The sequence below is a fragment of the Grammomys surdaster genome, unplaced genomic scaffold (genome assembly GCF_004785775.1).
Source record: "Grammomys surdaster isolate TR1022 unplaced genomic scaffold, NIH_TR_1.0 130, whole genome shotgun sequence".
NCBI lineage: Eukaryota > Metazoa > Chordata > Mammalia > Rodentia > Muridae > Grammomys > Grammomys surdaster.
Genome location: NW_021604588.1, coordinates 3,995,635 through 4,016,161, shown reverse-complemented (window position 1 = coordinate 4,016,161; position 20,527 = coordinate 3,995,635). Strand labels below are relative to the sequence as shown.

General features: G+C 41.2%; 1 protein-coding gene across 2 annotated transcripts in view; it reads right to left on the bottom strand.

Annotated features, from left to right (window-relative positions):
* Astn1 (astrotactin 1) overlaps window positions 1-20,527 on the bottom strand; it is a 308,690-nt gene that overhangs the window by 161,775 nt on the left and 126,388 nt on the right. The window contains exons 3-7 of one of the 2 annotated variants that reach the window (XM_028759116.1): window positions 8,855-9,248; window positions 6,923-7,069; window positions 5,824-5,931; window positions 1,268-1,417; window positions 134-301 (exon numbers count right to left, since the gene is read on the bottom strand). In XM_028759116.1, the coding sequence (XP_028614949.1) occupies window positions 134-301; window positions 1,268-1,417; window positions 5,824-5,931; window positions 6,923-7,069; window positions 8,855-9,248 (967 nt within the window). Of the gene's footprint in view, window positions 1-109; window positions 302-1,267; window positions 1,418-5,823; window positions 5,932-6,922; window positions 7,070-8,854; window positions 9,249-20,527 lie in introns of both variants that reach the window. The other variant, XM_028759110.1, reaches the window with a different exon arrangement.

Below are 20,527 nucleotides of genomic sequence, written 5' to 3'. Positions count from 1 at the left end.
TGCATGCATGGTCCACGCTTGAGATGAAAAAGGGACAGCAGAACTTGGAGAGATGGTCTGAATCTCAAAAGAATGATTGCAAAAGGCATGCACTCTCTCTGACAGTTACCCGCTGCCCGGTGCTCCCGCCTACCAGTTTCGGGGTCACATTGGTGTTCACAAGGGTCCAGGAGCCGCCGGGCACAGAGGTCCATGGCCCAGGGCCCACTGGAGTTCTGCTGAGAGAAGAGAACCACTTGGGCAGGGTTCAGCCAGTCACTGGCATCCAGCTGGCTCCCCTCCAGCAGGATGAAGCGGCTCCCTACAGGGTGACAGAGAAGAAGCATGTCTGCAGAGGCACACACAATACATGGGCACAAGTCACCAGAAGCCAGGCTCATCCTAATTCAGGATCATTACTTCCACCAGTCCTAGCTTACCATTAGTACCAGCACAAGGGAATGCCAGATGGCAGTCCTGCAGTCATATTGACTTCTGTGAGACCAGGGACATTAACCCTTCCAGCCATATCATTGCCTACTGCTGTGCCTCATCTCATATTGCTGGAGTGTTCCTAAGGGATAGAGGGATAGAGTGGCTCTGTGGTAGCCAAAACTCCATCAGACCAAGTCACAAGGCACTGGCACTTGTCCAGGTAAAAAGGATGTCGTCACCTCCTATGAAATAGCAGGTATGCTAACACTGTGCACACGCCCCACCTGTTTCCAGCCTTGCAGCTACAAAGAGAATAGATATTAACAAGTCAATTAGATGCTATGGGCCTGGATGATTCAGGGACTCTTTGAACCTATAGGAGTCCCTTATTATTTTGGGGTCCCCTGCATGAAGGTAAATTATTACTTTTGAGGTCTAGGTTTATAACAAGTTAGTGCAGTTAAACAGTCTATCACCTGGAGAAAACAAGTCAAAAGCATGGCTGATCCTTAAACACCTCTACTGCCTTGTTAGCTTTTTCTTCCTCCAATGGTAAAAGACCATGATGTGTACACATTTGTAGCCACTGTGCTTTGCATTTCTCTACAAATAGATTATTTACAGTCAATGTGCATAGACAATGTACATGAAGTATTGGAGATGACCTGTGAAGTTTTTCATTTGCTCAATTTCTGAGATCATCTGTCTACAATCTAGGCATAACCTCTACCTTATGTTTGGGGGCATATCCCTCCTCCCCACCATAATGACCCTTGGTTTCCCCATCTTTTGCTCAGCTTAAAAACCACCAACAACTGAAGAAGCGGTTCCATTCTTAGCAGAATGAGCTCACCATCAGCAATCAAGTGCTCGGGGACGTGTAGGGTGATTTTGACAACAAGAGGGCAGCTGACATGAGAAGAGCACACGAGGCCAATCACACAGCTGGTGACACTGATCAGGGTCAAGGTGGTCTTATTCACAGGACTTCTGGGAGAGCCCACTGAAAGCAAGACAAAAGCAAACAAGATATAGTGGTAAAAATCCAGGAACTGGCCATCTCACTCAGCCTTCTGCCGGCCAACAGAACCCACAGGGGTCAGAACACATCTCTGCTGTGTGACCTTAGGAAGGAAGCTTCATTAGGGGCACCATGTGACCAGTTGAAGTCGGAAGGAACTTTGCCAACTGGTGGCCCTCTCAGTCAGTAGTGCTGAGATGAGTGCAGACTCCCCCCAGTTTGTCTGGGTCAGGTTTACAAGAGGCCACAAAGAGGCATTTCTCCCTCTGCCTCCCTAGCTGAGTTCAAAACTTGGAGACATAATTGTTTCAACCCTATAGTGCAGGCCCATTACTGTTCACAGAGGGAGCTGTAAAGACATGCTCCGACAGTGTAAACCTGGGCTTCTGGGGTGCTTCCCCTCACTGGAAGAGCTTGCCCTTCTTCTATGGGTGGGCAAATGATGCCGTCACACCAAAATCCTCTGCTCAGCCCGAACACCCCTGGAAAGAATGGTAAAACAAAGACTTGCTTTGCTTATCTAGAAGGCTTAATTTTCTGCCGATTTTGGATGAAGTGGTGGTAAGCAGAGGGAACTTTTGCTGGAGGCAGGATGCATGTGGGAGGGTGAGAAAGCAAGACAACAAAACGTAGAGTTCTCCTGGAAATTTCTTACTTATGTTAATATTTATTATGGATAGCAATGTAATTCCCATTATGGAAGGACATTGTGCTATTGTTTCATTTTAAATATTTGTCTCATAATCTACCTATGAGCCTGCCCAGCGACTATCTACTTTGCAGAAGAGGAAAATAAGTCTCAAAGAGATGGCCATAATTGTGACAGCTCACACTTTTGAAGTGGTCATTATGTATCAGGGACCTGTGCTGAGAGTTCTACATTGATCATTCACATCATTGAATAACAATCAAGGCAGCACCAAGCAGCTGTCCTGAGAGGCTGCAGAGTATGGCCAGAACCGAGCAGCTATAAAGGTTAGAGCTTTTGTAACTGCTGATCTCAGGAAACACTGAGATGAGTTTAGGGGCCAGGACCACCCATCTATCAGTGTTCAGGGTCTCCCAAGGGGCTGTCGAGAGACTTGGGAGAAGAAAGAGAAGCAGAGGTTGCCAGTAGCCTCTAGTTCTTGCAAGTTGGAGAGATACTATTCACACTAGTCTCTTATACAGCTTGTATTAATCCTGAGCTTCACCAGAGAAAAACCAGTTCCATCATTTTGAAGCAAGTTTTATTAAATATTAAATACTGACTAAGAGATGGACTTTGGTCAAGACCATTCCCTAGAATTTCCCAGCTGAATGCCCCTGAAACCTGTACTGCAGAGGTTTACAAAGGCAAACCTACAGGCTATGGCACTTTCCCAAGAGGCTTTGTTATTTTTTAAGAACTACATCTCCCAGCATTCCAGGAAGTTACCTGGTTCTTGGCAAAATAATGCTTACAGATTAATTTGGGATATATATATACGGAGTCCATTTCCTTACACTTAAGAATCAACTCATCCCAGTTACAGTATCAAATCCACTAACAGAACACCCTCCAGCACTAAAATGCTACATACTTCAAACTATGCCTGTCCTGTTTCTCAAACCCAGCCTCTTGTCTGATCTCTATTGTCATCGGATTGCTTCTCAACTCATACAACTCCATTTGGTCCAACTCTTTCCCTGTTTGCTCACAAGACACACTTGCTTACCATCGAACCTTTAAATAGAAGGTATTTTGTTTTGTTGTTGATGTTTAAGTTTTCACCTCCATTCTCTCATCTTACATTAGGACTCAGGCAGTGCCTGTCTCACCCTCACAGACATGCCCCCTGGCTCTCAGCTAGCATCTACACTGCCTCAAGAGGAGAGAGACCTCCACATAGCACAACTCACTAGCTAACTCGGCGGATCCAAGGCCTTTGCAGTCACGACCATATTCTTCCTGGATTCTGCTGATCCTTTGACTTTCTTTCCTGAACAATCCACAAACAGGCACCCTAGACTTTACCGAAGGAAACTGTTTTCTCATTAGACCATTCCTTCCATTCCAGTGACTTTGTACAGATTATCTCCTCCTCCACAGAAGGCCATTTTGTCACCTTGTCATCCTGGTCAACACCTACGCTTCAACAACAGCTTCCTGAAAACACTTGCCTGAAACCTTCAAGAACAGATTCTCACTCTTCCTTGTTCTTCTAGCCCTCCGTGCACCCTGCTGTTACAGCTCTTATCGCACGATGTCATCACTGTTTGCAGGCACTTGCCACTGGCCTCCTGTGATCGCAATAACTTGCAACTGATATTTTTGTCCCTTTCCTTTATGTGCACTGTCAACTCGTAATCTAGCGTCCTTGCCTGCCTTCCCGTTCACCAGTGGTTTCCTATTTGTTTACAGAGGCAAATGCAACTGTAGCAGCCCAGCAAGTTTGTGCTTTGGTAGTTAGCTTCTTCTCTGCCTTCACCCTTACCTTCCCTATGTTTGTTTATATCCTGGCTGGAGCTATAGGCTCCTTCACTTCCTTGACAACCACATTGCTTGGAGTCGTCCACATTTTTTTATGTACTACATTCCTCTACTGAAATGTTCTCACCTAAGAATTCTTTTTCCAGACATTCTATACATTGCCTATGTTTCAGTGCTAACTCTTTTTTATTGCCTCCTATTGCTGCCATGTAGAATTAAGTGTTATCGCTTCTGAGTGCTTGTTTTGTTTATTTACATTATTAAATAAGGCCTTATCATTCTGCCATGCTTTCATGTTTCCACTACCTATCATAGAGGCTGACCCATAGGAGCTAGGTTATAGGATGCTTTTGCTGGTCTGATTGATGTATCCAGTCCAATTAAGCAGACACTCACACACATATATTATAGGCAAAATCCTTTAGTAGGCACTCTGAAAAAATAATTATAGAAATGTTCCACCCCTAAACCACTTACAGTTTAGTTAATAGCAGGAGACAGTTGATGCATTACAGGGACTTGGAAGTTAGGAAAACAAATCATCCAATGTCGTAAAGTAACTAACTCTAACCCATCACCAGGGGTTTCCTCAAATAAGACTTTATTAAAACAAGACACAATCTGCTTCAATACAGCCTAGATTGTGTATTTGTTCTATAAAGTATTTTGAGCACCAAGGGAGAGAAGGGTACTATTATCCACATTCTAATGTCAGGAAAAATGAGACTCTACAGTTAGGCAATTAAGAGCCCCACTGGCTCATCAGAAAAAAATGGCAAGAAAAACTCGAATGCTACATACTGAGAAGCCTACAGACACTGGAATACAGAATGAAAGCATCTTCCTTCTTGGAGGTTCTGGGAAGAATAAAATCTGTACAGAGAGAATTTTAATGGAGATAGGGCTCAGCCAACATGTGTGAGTTCTGAAAGCCACTGGTTAGACATTGTTTGGAAATGCTACCAGGCTATGTCCACACAAAGGTGACACAATTGATGTCAGTCATATATCCTCCACAATGTCTCCAGGAGACTCTGTTTAGTATTCTTCAAGATAGGGCTCTGTGAAAACTATAGACTGCTATTGGGAAGATTGGGTAGTGGCAATGATGGTTTCACAGTACTTCAGTAGTTGCCAAAATAAATAAAGGATGTAATCCTCACAGAAGCCTTCTGTGTGTGTTACTAAGAAGTCATTCAATATGTGAGATCGTATGTTCAGAGGGTCTACGCCCTGATGCAACGCCACACAGGAGGGGAATGCTGAAGCTCACTGGTGTTTGTCTGTAGCAACACCAGGAAGGTCATAGTATCACCTACAGTAGCAGGCGTCACAGCTGAAATCTATGACTTCACCAAGGATGACCCTGCAGCAATACATACAGATGCTGCAAAGGACAGATATGTCAGTGTAAAGAACAAATTAGCTTAAACTGTGCCAGGAGAAGTGAAGGGTCTGGAAACTTAGGTCTCACGATTCTACTGAGTAAAGACTTAAAGGCCAAAGAAAGCCATGTTATTCTCAACTCCTATATAATTCCTTATTGACCATGCCCTCCTATCCCAGGCTAGCTCAATCTCAAGGCCAATACAGCTGAACTGATGATGAGTATGTGTATTATTCAGTCATCAGACTCTATCCGCTTTATTTGTCTGAATAGTAAAACATGACTTCTGAATCTTCCAGAAGAAATTGAGAGTCTTCTGACCAAGAAACAGCCTTTCAAACAACATGGAAACGTGTTTGAGAGTGCCATTATCTGGGAGAGATGATTCTCACTCTTACCGAACCCTAGGCTCTCCATTCTTCCTGGGAGGAAGCACTAGCTGAGATCCAAGCATTCTTCCTGCTGAAGTTGGCTCCAGTCCACAGAGCCTTCTATGGCCCCTGTCTTTCCCACCTGCACCCCACTTGTACACCTTCCCACTGTCCCTACCTCGACTGCGCCTCCGGCTCCGAGAAGGGTCTGTGTAAAAGGTCAGCTGTGGGTCATTTTCTGCCTCTGTGCTGGAGTCTCCTTCAGGGTTCAAGAAGGCAGAACCAGCTGAAATGAATAGAGAATCAGAGCAAACATTTTCACTTTGCATGATACAGAGTCATAGGATGAAGCCTAATTGGGAAATCAGTAAAAACGAGAATGACTGACAGTCTGAGAGAGGTAGCTCTGGGGCTAGTACTTTTGATACCAAGACTTGTTGAAGAAGCAGACATTTACGAGAGCAACTGATAGTGCTCTGATCCCTACAGAGAACATGGTTCCTGGATGAGGGACTTGTTTGGCATCTAATTGTCAGAGAGGACTTCCAGAGGTGGGACAGAGTGGACAAAAAAGAAAAGGAAATGTTCCATTCTGCTTGATAGAAGACCAGAATTACATCAGAGCAGAAAAGACATTACACTTCTGATTTATTCCTGATTCAAGAATATATACAAAAAGAATAAAAAAGGTAGATAGCCATATGTGTAGGGGACATGTCCTGTGAGCCCTCTAAAACAGAGACAAATTTTTCTATTATTTGATGTATATCCATCCCCTCTGTTCTTTTCTGATACTGAAACATGTAAAAAGGCTTTAAGCTTCCTTTAAAATGGAATTATGCCATATCTTGATTATAATCTCATTTTCCTCCTTGAATAGGTGGGCAACTTTCCATATTAACAAATAAAGATCTTTTAAAATGACTACATGGTAAATCACTGGACATTAGGCAGATATGCCTGATAGTCATCTGATTCCCTGTTAGTGGGCATCTACACAATTTCTGATTTTTAGCTTGTTTAAATGTGATAAGCAGCCATTAACACATCTTTGCACACTTGTTCAGTTTGTTCCTAGAAAATATTTGTGTCCATGACAGTACTTAACCAAAGGTTTCTGATATTAAATTTTGGGGTGAGTAGCATCTATCTGGCCTCCTGAAGGTTGTCCCAGACATTCATAGCTATGTGTCACAGTGTATGTGGCCGGTTTAATGGCCCCATCTCTGCCCATATTCTGGAACTCATCTCCCTAACTTAGAACTAGACATGGGTACCTCTTGCTTTATTGTTGATCCTCTTTCTCTGGCTGCTGGAGGTGTGGGAGAGCAGAGTGGCTTGCTGGTGGTTGGAATCCACGGGGCTTGTGGCTATGATATTATCTTTATACTTGTTCATCAAGGAAAGCTTGGCATTGTCACTTCCTATATAAGAAAAAATCAGGAAAAGAAAAAATATAACAGAAGAGAAAAGGAAAAAACATGAAGGGAAGTGAGAAAATCTGCTTGAGCTGAGTAGATGTGTCCCAAGAATTGAAATGAGGAACATATAAAAAGAGGCTGGTGGAAACGAAGATGTTCCATTCTGCTTTCTAGGGGCTACAAAGTTACAGGAGGAGTGAAGTAAGAGGATTACCATTGAAAATCCAATTTAGCTAATTCCGTATTGATAATGTCACTGCTTGCCAGCCTTTGGCTAGACACAGAATACAGGGTTTTTCCTTCTGGACAGCACTGGGTTTTAGCAGAAATAGAATCTATGTGCATTCTGACAGAATGTGGCCTGCCTTTCATCACAGACTCCACCATTCCCTGCTGACTGAACTCTAGCTATTGCACGCATTTGTACAATCTGTCTGTTCCCTAAAGAAGTTTGGGATTGAACCCCCAAGTACCAAATGTCCATCCCACAGCCTAGGTGCTATGTGGAATATGATACATGTTGGAGAATTCTCCTTCCTACTCTCAGATTTTAAAGTTTCCAGACATTAAATTGTATCCGGAAATGATTATTGATACAGGTCATCTTCCAGATGCTAAATAGAATTTCCATCTCCCACTATGTGATCTCACCGTTTGCAGCCCCACAGAAAGTCTGTGCATCGTATGCAGTATGCAGTATTGACTGTATCTTCCTCAAAGAAGGTACCGGGCAGTACCTTGAGGACCACTGTTGAGATGCTGTCTTTTAAGATGTACTTATTCATAGCAGTTTGAAAGAGAGACAGGTGGGATATCTTAAAAAGAACAGCTCTTCCCTCTCTGCATGTTTTTGACCCTGATCTTGTTCTGCTGGGTTACAGCCAAGGCTGTCCCATCTACTCTCTCAATAGATATAGCTAGCATCTAAGATCTGATGCTTTGATTGAATTCTTTCATTTTTATTTGGAAAAAAAAATGCATCCTGTGTACCGGATCAAGGGCTAGATAATGCAATTAAAAGACCCAAGGCCCACATCTTATGAGGTAGAGAGAAAATCAAACCAAAACCAAACAAAACAAGAACCAACCAAATGAAAAGCAGATAGCTGGGACCCTCCATGTTACTAAAGAATTAAGTTGCCTGAGTGAATGTGTAATATACAAACAAGTCAAGTCAGGTCAGTTTCCTGTGCTGCCTCCTCATCCAAGAGGGCTGAACAAAGAGGCTCTAATGTACTTCAGCTACACGTAAAGGCATCTCTCTGCTCCCAAAATGGGTGGAAGTGAAAGTACATCCAACTCAGTCTATGGTTTTTCTCCTATGAATTAGAAACCCAGTACAGTTATCTAAGGAAATGGGTTGTTTTTACATTTTTTAAGTCTGAGAATTTCATAAACATATAAAATGTATTTTGATCAGACTCACCCATTTTTTACTCCTCCCATATTCTCCCACATACTTCCCCATCCCAACTTTATGTCCTTTTAATAAAGTTTCTTTTATATCCCAGTGGTACTTTCTGTATGTATATGGCTGTAGGGCTGTTCACTGGAGCATAGGCAACCAACCAGGGGTCACACTCATAAAGACAACTGGCTTTTTTCCAGGAACCATTAAGTGCTAATAACACCTCAGTTGGGGTGGAGCCCATGAAACAGGTTATTTTTTTTCCCATCCAAAGAAAGGCATTGGTACATCTTACTGTATAACAACTGTTGGCTACCCCCTATTTACTCTTTGGCTCCCTGAGCAAGGACTAAATAGCCCCATCCTTTTTCCATTCCTACCTGGTGTGAGGTCCATCCCAGACTTCTCATTGCAGCCCTGTAGGGAGTCCAAAGTGCGTGTGACTTGACTGGCAAAGTCCTCCCCTCCATTCATGCACTCCCTCTGCAGGTGATGACGCAGGTCTGTGATGTCATACTCATAGCCATCCAGGATGGGTGTCTCCCGGATGCTCAGAGTGCCACTGGAGTTGTGGCCCTGCACACGTGCATTGCGCAAGCTTTCTCGTCCATGGCCTCCAATCAGCACAGATGGGATGTAGTGGATCTCATTGGCTGCCTCTGCACTGGCACTCTTCTGGGGCTGAGGAACTCGGCGACGTTTGCACCAGCGCCTGCGAGTGTACAGGATCATCACCAGGCACAAGATGGATAGCAACAGAGCGATCATGCCACCCTGGAAAGACAGGATATCAGATGTTTGCACAAAGAAAGGTAAGCTCTTCCCACAGTGTCATGGGTCCACCTGCTAACTCCATTCATCACTCCTGCATTAATTCATGCATTCAAATGTATTGAGCACTTACAGGAAGCATCACTCAGCAACTAAGGGACACTCTATAGACACTGGTGCTTAACAATGGAGAAAAATGAGAAGATACGGTTTCAAGACATGCATCATTTCAAGGAATCCAGTAGCTGCTGGCTTAGCAAATATTTGAGATAGAGGGTGGGGAGTATTGAGATTAGGGGTTTTCAGTTGCAGAAGCCATCGAGGGTTTGTTTGTTTAAGGCAAACATGCTACACATAAAGCTGCTTTGGGGCTTTCTTTTTAGCAGCCAGCATGGGGTGGCATTGAGTTTTGTATCATATCTAAACAATCAATCTTAGATGGATCCTAACACTGGATCCACAAATCAATAAGTCCTATCAGTTCTAAAACTCGGGTTTCTTGTCTGTACAATAAAGAAGTCGCCAGTTAACTGCTTATGGTGGTTGCTAAGTATCAGGATAAGGAATGATGGAAAGTGCCCAGCACAATACATCTCACACCATCAAGGATCTGCTCAGCTGTCTCCATCAGAATAACTGGCCCAGCAGGGAAAACCGTCAACCCATTTACATCCATCAGAGTTGAGTAGCAGCTGTGTGAAGAAGTCCCACTTTTGGCACATGCCTTGTGTGGCAGGGACTCAGTTTAGCTTTGTTTCCATGGAGGAAAGGGCTGATACCATAATTTAGAGTCAGCCTGGTGGAGGAGATTCCTCCTGAACCCTCAACAACTCAGAGACCACCACCTCAGAGGCCAGTTCTTACAAGTCAGGACAGCACCAGCTGTCTGCTGTAGATAAGGATACAGTGTTCAGTGAAGCTGAACAACTGGCCCTGACAAGTCCAAGCTGGGGTTTGGAGAGGTGAAGAGGGCCTCCTATGCTCTTTCCTCTACAGCACTCCAGGGGCATAAACCTTCGGGTGCACAGTCGAGCTGATCCCTTTATTTTGGCCAATAGCCTTTTAAATCTATTTCACTAGGTCAAGGTGTGCCAAATGGTCCTCCTAACCTTGGCTCTAGCCACTGCCAACCTACCGCATAGTATAGAGTTAAAAGTCCCTGTCCTTTCCCATGGAGTCCAACCTGTGAAGATGGATCAAGAATATTCCCGCAAACAAATTTAAAGGTTTCTCTCCTTTTTCCCCTCTAGTGTCATAATGATTATGTTCTGGATTTATAAATACAGTCTCCCAGTAAATCTTCCTGGCTATCCCTCCATTTGCCACCATCTTTGTGGGAAAAGGACATATGCTCACATATATGCAAACAAGCACAACATACACACACACTACCATGCTCAAACAGGCTACACAAGGAGGCAGAGAAGCACACAGTAGAGGCATTTGGTAAGTGACATACTAAGCCATAAGGCTTGCAGGGAATGTAACTTTCTGCTTTTCAAGTCTTTCTTACTTTATTTTGAGGTTGCATTCTTCTGATGCAACTTCTCAGACAAGTACAGAGAGAGTAAACCCATTCTGGTTATATAGGGTAGAAGTATAAAACCAAGGATTCTAGGTCCTCTTAACTGCTAGATCCCCTGCAGTCCATATTGAGGACTCTCAGACACACAGAACCAGACCCTATCTACAGGACACTGCAGTCAACTGTATAAAACCAAGCCCTGAGCTAATCCACAGACTATAAGCATCTGTGTACGACCCAATAGCTTTCAGTGGAGCCGTCAATCATCTTCAAGACAGAGTAGATGCACTATCCTTTCTCTCACCCCAAACTAAAGCTGCAACAATAGGTAATTAAGCCACACAGAAGGAATGACTTCCCAACTGAGAGAAGTTGTCAGACATTGAATTAGGCTACTGAAAACCAGAGGTAATTTTATTCCCCAAAGAGCTATAAGAGCAACATAAACATCAATCCCCGAGGAATGGTTTGATCACCATCTTTCTAGCTCACACAGGGTTCCTTAGGAGCCCCTCCACCCTTTCTTATTAATTCTGCATACAGATGGTCACAACAGGGTTACAGTGAAATCCAGCCCATAGATTCATTGCCCATATCACTCAATAATAAAACAATACCAGCTGTTCATTAATGGGTGGTTTTACTATGTATTAGACAGTTGTTCACAATGCTTAAAGTTTTAACTCTAAGAGACAGAGTAATCCCCACTGTTTTTTGTAAAAAAAGGATGATGCATGGAAGTTAAATAATTTTTCCAAGGTCATGCAATGTACAAAATTAGAAGGACTGTAGTGGAGCCCTAGTGACTAATTTCAGAGCCTATGTTCTTTCTATGGAGGGGGCAGGGTGAGTGGATGTGGGGCAGGCATATGCAGAAGCCTGAAGTCAATATTGTGTGTCTTCCTTTATTTGTAGTCATCTTATTTTTGAAATAGGGTTTGTCTATGGACTGTCTGGCCAGCTAACTCCCAGTATCTTCCTGTCTCTATCCTGCCCTGTGTTGCGTCCTGTTACAGAATCTCACCACAGTGACCCACACTGCCTGAATATCGCGTGGTTACTGGTGATGACATCAGGTCCTCGTGCTTGCACAGCACACACTATATCAACTTAGACATCTCCATAGTGTACATCTCCTCTAGACTATAGCCTGAGAGACCAGTAGACTTCAGTCACCATGATGAGCATTGCCCATAGAAACTGCTCTCTCCTGGCTCTTCACACATTCAAAGGACAAAATGGATAAACGAGGATGCCTGTACGTAGATCCATCCTAACTTCACAAATTGAAAAAAGAAACTAGCCATCTAGCTACATCTACATCTAGCTGACCAGAGGTTGGAGGACCATCATCACAAAACAAAGGGCTGTTTCCCTAGCAACTACTAAGAACCCAGATCTAAGATTATTTAGTAGAAACACAAACAAACAACAACTGCACATCTCTCTCACATTTTATCTTCTCCACGTTTGAAAGTGCCAGCAAGGTGCTGTTATGTCCTAAAATTTAGATAAATTTTAACATAGAAATATATGTGCTCTTTCAGCTTAGCACACACAGAAAATCATCTGATGAGCAGCCTACAGTGTCCAGAGAAGTTAGGACAGTGACGGAGCTGAGTGGTTGACTCTCAGATCCTTCACTTCTCATGAATCCATTTTGATAGGGTCCAATACAATTAACTTAGCATATAATAAAGTCCAGACATTCAGCTGAAGATATCTTACATTTGTTTCTCTAAAACATACAGCCTATAAAAAGCTAGAAAACAAGGTTTTATTTAGCTGAACCTGCATATTTAGTGTCTTTGGTGTTATGTCAATAGAATGTTTTCTCAGCTGAGAGGCAGTTACTTTTGATGGCTTCATCTCTCTAGTAATTGGTTACCAGTAATAAGCTCCAGCCAGCAGGGGCAATTTACCTCAGTCATAGGGGAAAGGATTCTTGGGACTCGAGTTCTTCTATATTTTCTTTGCTCCCATAACAAAACTTGGTAACAGGTGTTTCAACACTTTGTTGTGACTTACTAGTTAACAGTGGATTATTATAAAAACAATACTATGTAAGATGTAATGTTATATAATATGTATATGTAATGTTATCTAAAATGAGATTTTGTGATCATAATAATAAGCTCACTATGTATAAGTTTTTCTGAAGAACTTAAATGCTCTATTCAATGATCAGATACCAAGCAGAAGTATAAGGCCTCTTCATAATAAAAAAGACCTGTGGTTATGTTTGAATTAGAGCATATGTCTAGAAAGCTAAATAAACTGTCCTTATACAATGAGAAGTTGGAAGTCCATTGGGACATTTGGCTACACTTATATTCTCATATAAGCTCAGTTCATTGGACTGTCCATTACGTCTAGCTCCCCTACCTTCATAGAAAAGTTTACAAATAAAAGTCACAGATGTCTTAGGGTATTTCTTTCAAAGACTCAAAAAGAGGTAGCATATAAAAATAGCCCAAACCTTAGGTCAAGGACACCTGGGGACTTTCTGTTAACCAAATGAGGAAGAAAGGCAAGATGAAGGTATTATCTTATCTGCAAATAGAAGTTTATTGGGAGAACAAACTCCTAATGGCATCTGAGATAGACTTCTGCCTACAGTCTGGGCAAGAACACACTGGCCAACTTGGCTTCAGGGAAAGTATAGGAGTTGTTGGCAAGCCTTGGCTGGTTTTATGTTTCTGGATGTCTTCACTCTGTTCAGAGTGTATTTGTGTTAGCTTCATGTTTTATGGCATTGAAAACCCAAAACAAAACATTAAGGTGCATCTATATTCAGGTGTTGAACAATAAGCTGCAGACTTTGAACTTAAAAATAAGTAACAACTGACTTCATGGTAGAGCATTATTTGTTCTTTATTCATCTTTGTATGAGTTTTCTGACCGTTTCATTGATTTTTTAAAGAGTGTTAACATTTTGTAAGTATAATTGAACTGGAAGTATATGAGGACTCTGCATCTCTTCACAAATATCTTGTAAAACAGTGGCATTTTAAACATATTTTTCTTTTATAAATCAATAAATCATTTCTACTGGCTTTAATAGAGATCAGACAAATGAAAACAACCTTTATTTTATTGTGAAATTGATGTTTATGCTACTCACCAAAGAGAGAGGACCATGAAGCTTGTCAGATAATTTATATATTTTATAATTTTTTATGTAACAGTGTTTTCTATAACATTGATAGTAATTTCCCAGGGTCAGTGAAATTTTAGTCAGATATCCTTTTTATGTTCATTCTAATCTCCTGCTTCAACCACAGCACCCACTGTGTGCTCTCCCTAGGTCCTGGATCATGCCTCCCATTTTTTCATCATGCTGACTCTTCAAAATTAGTTCAGCATCCTGGTTTCCATGGACTCCTCCTCTCCAGCCTCAGTCCCCTGAGCATAGACCCTTTTACACTAATCACAAGTATTTCTGTCTTTGACTGTTTTTTCCATCTCTTCTAATAGACTATAGTCTTAATGAAAGTCGAGATCATGCCTGACATATGTCTTATAGCTTATAGAGAGTTGATTTTAGTACCTTGCATAAAGCAAAAAGTCAATAACTGCTTGTAGAATGGAAGGAAAAAATGGAGGAAAAGAGAGAACGAAGGAGGGAGAGACAGAAAGACAGACAGACAGACAGACAGACACAGAGAGAGAGAGAGAGAGAGAGAGAGAGAGAGAGAGAGAGAGAGAGAGAAGGGGGGAGGGTTAATCAAGTTTGAATTCATTGTATTATAGACATCTATATGCCTACAAGATAAACTGATACAAGTCCATTACTTAAGAGACTAATTTATTTGTTATTAAGCCATTCAATGAATGTTTGCCAGACCTGCACTAGGGATGTGTGTTTTGAGTGGTTTCTGTTATTACTGTTACAGGAATAATATAGCTAGGATTCCTAATCTAATGGTGTTTACATCCTAGTCAGAGAACAAATCAAAGAACAAAAGTAAATGCAGGCATAAAAGAAAGCCACTCTGATTATTAGTGCTAAAATCAGCTAGTGCTTTTTAGAATGAAAGAAACATCAATAGGTGAATACAAGGTAGTGCAAAAATGGAGTAACCTGGGGGCCAATGAAACCCTTCCTTGATCAGTGTCACATGATCAATAAATCATAGAATAAAAGAGACTGGATCTATTAAGTGTCACAGAAGTTTAGTGCATCACCTGGGCTGTGTGAACCATTGGCAGAAAAGTAGAAATGCTGAGATTTTGTTTCTAGTGACCATCTGTCAAGAGACTGTGGCCAATCAATCAGCTAGTATTTCAAAGTCCAGTGAGGAGTAACAGTAGAGTGAATTTGAGACATCATTAATTATCCCTTGGGGCAATTGGACACATTCATAATCACATCCCTAAGCTAATTAAATAGTAGTGAAAAAAATAAGAATTAGACAGGCACATTTGGTTTCTTAATTTTCTTTAAGAATGCCCAAAGATAAGAGCCAAAACTCATATATGACAACAATAACTTACATATGCCTTTTACTTTTCCAGGAAGCAGATGCAAAGGAGAGCTCCAACGAACCCATTTTGGCATCTAACCACATTCTTATCCACAACCAGACTTCCCTGAATAAACAATTAATGACATAGATAGTAGGCAGACAGACAGATGATATTTAGATAATAAACAAATAAATATTATGCAAAAGATAGATAGATGATAGATAGATAGATAGATAGATACATAGATAGATACATAGATAGATAGATAGATAACTACCATGATTTCTCCAGCATAGGGACTGTACCCCTTGAAATATAAGCCAAATGAAGCCCTCTTTCTTTAAGTTGCTTCTTGTCAGGTATTTGATCACAGCAACAAGAAAAAAAACTAATGTATTTCATAATAAAATAACAGTTCTGCCCAGCTGTGCAACTGCAAACTTCATGGCCCCATTAAACCTAATACAGTCTTTCCTCTATAGCATAAGGTGACTGAAGGAAATACAACAATTCTTGTAATCAGCTGTTGATGATTGTAACCATGACCCATGCCAAACTGAAAATAATGCTAAGCAATTAGGGCAATGGTAGGAAGAACATGGTCACATCTTCCTGCCCATTAAGCCAAAACCACAGACCAAAGATATAATGGAGTTGATTCAGAATCAACCATCAACTCCATTTAGGTCTGATAGAAGGACACCTTCCTTTCCAAAGGTAGGCAGATCTTTGAAGTCAAATAATGCCATTGAGATTGTGGTATCATATTCTTGACCTTGAGAATCCTTTTTCTGACATAGGAAGCCATCCTAAGTAGGAAGAAAATCCCTTGGTTATCTTCTCTGACAGATTTTTCTCTTCTGTGGTGGACGGTGAATAGAAATCCATTATCTCTTGCCTATTTCCTTCCTAAGTGGAAGACAAGTGAAATGCTTCAAACATATTAAGTAGCAAGTTCAATTTATATGTTATTAAGAACATCATCTTCTCTTGGGGGCTTTCTGAAGCTTTTAATCTTGTGGAAATGCTTTCCAGTTGCCATGGGCCACCATATTAATTAAGGGGCCACGATATGTGTTCTGAGTCTTCAGACACGAATTGGACAACTCCCTGGCAGGAGGTAGCCTCACCACACTTGGCTAGCCTCTCAGTGGAGCACGCTTTTGCTGTTGCCTGATGCCTTAAGGCGTCCAGATTCCCCCTTTTTACACTCCTAGTCCCACATACCCAGTACTTAGAGAAGAAATAGAATGTTCCTACTATCCTGCCTCATTAAAATATTATCTGCCTGGTCAAGATAAAGCAAACAGCAACCTCCTGTAGACATAAGACCAACTCTGATATGAAGAACCTTCTAGATAGGCGGGTGATCCTTAGGGTCACTGCAATCTAGTGTGATTATCAGCAAATTTTCTCTAAGGCAACTCAGTGCTATAGCTTCTTCCTTATTTACTTCATTTTGATTTTCCTAGGCCTAAAAGTTTCAAGACAGTTAGCTTTGATCACTGTCTTTCCTTTTGAATCTGCAATGTCTTTAACTCCTCTATGAGACTCGGGAGTTTCATCTAATGAGAGCCTGGAGTAAACAGGCACAGTGGCTGGAGGCAAGCTTGCTGGAGTCAGCCTGGGCTATTTTGGTTTATCCTCCTTCGAATTCTTTTTTTAGAGATGCTGTTTTGGGATGTTGAGTTTTTTTTTTCTTGACTCAGACCCCTGACTTTGCTGTCCCACTTCAACACAGGGGGATGCATTACTTCCTAAACTGAGCTCTGGTCCTTAATGGCTTCAGTTACCTGTCTTTGCCTTAAGGAGAATGCTAAGGCTGAGCAATGCTGAGTGGAACAGGATGATAGAGCAGTAGCTTGCCATGGGTGTGTTTTTAGGTCCAAGTCCACCTCAGTGGATTTTTTCATTCCAATAAATGGCCTAGATCTTTAGAAGGGCAGTGAGGAATCAGATAGAGCTTGGGTATGTGCATCTCTCTGGGTTTAAACTCAAAAGTTTTATGAAAAATGATGCAATTAAGGCAGCTGTTTTGGATGTGACCCCTAATCAGTGTCAGAGATTAAAAGGACAGATCCTCATAGAACCCATTTTGTAGCTGTGTGTGCACAGCCATGCATAAATGCGTGTATTATGCATGTCAGCCAAGCTAGGAGACTAAAGGATCCACATAGAAACAAAAGCACTCCAGGTCGCTATCTCAGCAGCCCATGAGCAGAACAGCGTGAGACAGGCTTTCTCTCTGGGCTATGGACACCAGCCCTTCAAAACTTCACTAGCCAAGCATGAAGCCAATAAATAAACAGCTCCAGCTGGCTAATGCCCAATACCTATCTTTGGCTATCCTCCTTTCCTCTTTCCACCTTGTTTTCTTGCAGTACGTGATCTTGATGAAATAAAATAATAATCTGCTCCATTAGGACCAAACATTAAGGGAATTATTGAACAAGTAATAGGAGAGGCAGTGGGTATTTTTGCTAATGACCATTAGAATTCTTCTTGTTATTTATCCAGATGGAATTAGTTGAGTGTTTTTCTTTTTTTTTTTTAAATCTATCTCCTCAAAAGTGAGGAAGCCTAGTCTAAGGAGAGGAAAACAAAGTCTTTGAGAGTTGTTGGCTCTGTGGGAAGCAGTTGGAACTGAGAAAAAATAGTGAGTTATTTTAAAACCCAGTCATTGAGAAAGACCATATGCAAAAAAACATGCCTGGGGATCTCAGTGACTTCAGATGACAAAAGCCTGTGGCACCATTAGCTGAGAAGTTAAGATTTCTTTGAACTTGGTCCATAATCTTTATCGGCACTATATAAACCTATTGTAAGCTTTCATCTTATAACAGTTATAAGACTTATGGACTCTTCAAAGCTGTGCTTCTCAGAGAACCTAGAAAAGGTAGAGATGGAAGGCCTTTGAGATGGAGAATAATCTTGGTCACATTCATGACCTAAGTGTTGAACTCTGTTGTGACTGGGCATGGTCAGGTATTCAAAGTTCCTTGCTCTTATTCTTCTGTTATTAATGATTTTTCAATGACATGAGGAGTGATGAGTTTACATAGCTGCTGATAGTTTGTTTCATGACAAACTCAAGGACAAACCTCTTCTCATACTTCTCATCATTTTACCACAACTCCACTGTGTGTATTTCATTCCTCTTTAAGCTTCTGCCTTGTTTGGTGACTAGAGAAACATACTGTCTCCTTCCCATACTGTTAGTATGGAGAAGGGAAACTAATAGTAGTGGTGGTATTTGTTAAATTTTTACCATATGCCAGATGTAATGCCTAATATACTCATTACTTCATTGAATATGAATACAACTAGATAAATAAATAAATATAATGAGAAGTTATTGCTTTTATTTTTAAATGAGGAAACAGAAGATCGAGAGTTAAATAATTTCTACAAATTTATCTACGGATACAAAGTCAAATCAATACCTAAATACTGACCCTTAGTAATGTGAATATAGGACCTGGTAGAAACAGAAAGGTCTGCAATGATAGCCAGGATTCTAATCATCTGGATCTCTTATTATCTTCCACAAGTTAAGCTCTGTACTATCTTGGCTTCATATTTAATCATTGGGGCTATGCAAACAAGGCTCACCATGTGTCTATACTTGGTATTATAGATATTGCCTGCACCATATCCCCACATACTTCAATGAAGCTTAACCATTGTGCTGCATAAATACATAACTCAATTCAATAGCTCAATTGTGCCAAAAATGGTTACTTTACACACAGGGAGGAGGTTGATATTAAGATTTTGGGGATAGATGTTTTCGAAGTGTAATCAGTATACTGGGAGGACAGCTTAGTCAGAAAAGTATTTGCTTCCCAAATATGAGGACTTGAATTCAAATGTCCAGAACCCATCCAAAAAAAAAAAAAACCTGGATGTAGTGGGTAATGCCAACAATCCCAGCTATGGTAAAATGGCTAGCAGAGATACCTAGATTCTGGAAACTTGTCCTCTAAACAAGAGGATCCCTGGAAACCCACAGATCTGACAAGTAGATCTCTGGAAACCCACAGATCTGACAGGTAGATCTCTGGAAACCCACATTCTAGCTGTCTTAGTGCCAGTAGAAGTTCCAAGCTAATGACACCTGCTGTGTCAAACAAGTACCTAAGGATCAAGACCCAAGGACATCTTTGAATCTCAGCAGTCATGTTATTCACGTCATACTCACATCCACACATGAAATACACACACACACACATACACATGAGAGAGAGAGAGAGAGAGAGAGAGAGAAAGGCTTTTCAAAATCTAAGGATAAAATGGCTTTCTAATGGAATATAACACACGTGTAGAAGGTTATCTTTGAGAGAGCATAATATACATGCACATAGACTTGAGTCTCTTTATTGTATATAAATTCTTGTTCTACAATTAGAGACAATTGCACAGCATTATCGCACAACAGAGATAGATCGACAAGAAAATGGTATACTTACACTCTTGATGGAGACTAGGAATTACATTATTATCAGACTTCCCACCCTCCAAATTTTTGACCAAGAGATATAGACATAGAAGATAAAAAGTAAAGCTAGCCACATTACATTTTGCATTAGGACCTGTTCTAGTTTGCTTTCATTTTCTATAATAAACACTATGACCAAAAGCACCTTGGGGAAGGAGAGGGTTTCTTTGGCATGCATTTCCAGATCACAGTCCATCATGGAGGGAAGTCAGGGCAAGAGCTCAAGTGGAAACTGGAACAGAAACTATAGAGAAATGCTGCTTATTGGCTTGTTCTGTGGTTTGACCTTAGTCATCTTTGTTTATATAGCCCAGGACCACCTGCTTGAGAAATAGTTTCTTCCATAGTTGGCTGGGAAGTATCAACAATCAAGATGATTTCTCATGGGCCTGGCTCAGGTCAATCTGATCTGGGCAATTCTTCAATATAAATTCTTTCTTCCAGGGTAACTATCACTTTAATCAACTTGACAATAAAAACCAACAAAAGATAGTAATGCTCACTCCCAACACAAACCATTAAATGCTGATCATGAGATGCCGTCAACTTGTAAGTTATCTGACCCACAATAATCATCATTTTGACCACAAGCCCCAAATTCTCATCTAAATCTTACAAGGACAATGAGAATTTTAAGTCAGATTCCTTTCTACACTCCAGCTGTGGCTCAGTCCTGCCCTCCAAGAAAAATGCACAATATAACTGAAGACTGTAGCAATAGAAGGAGAGAGGGAATTTAGGGCTTAGGAGAGATGCTGATACCCAAATAGGATCAGAGCATTGTGTGCC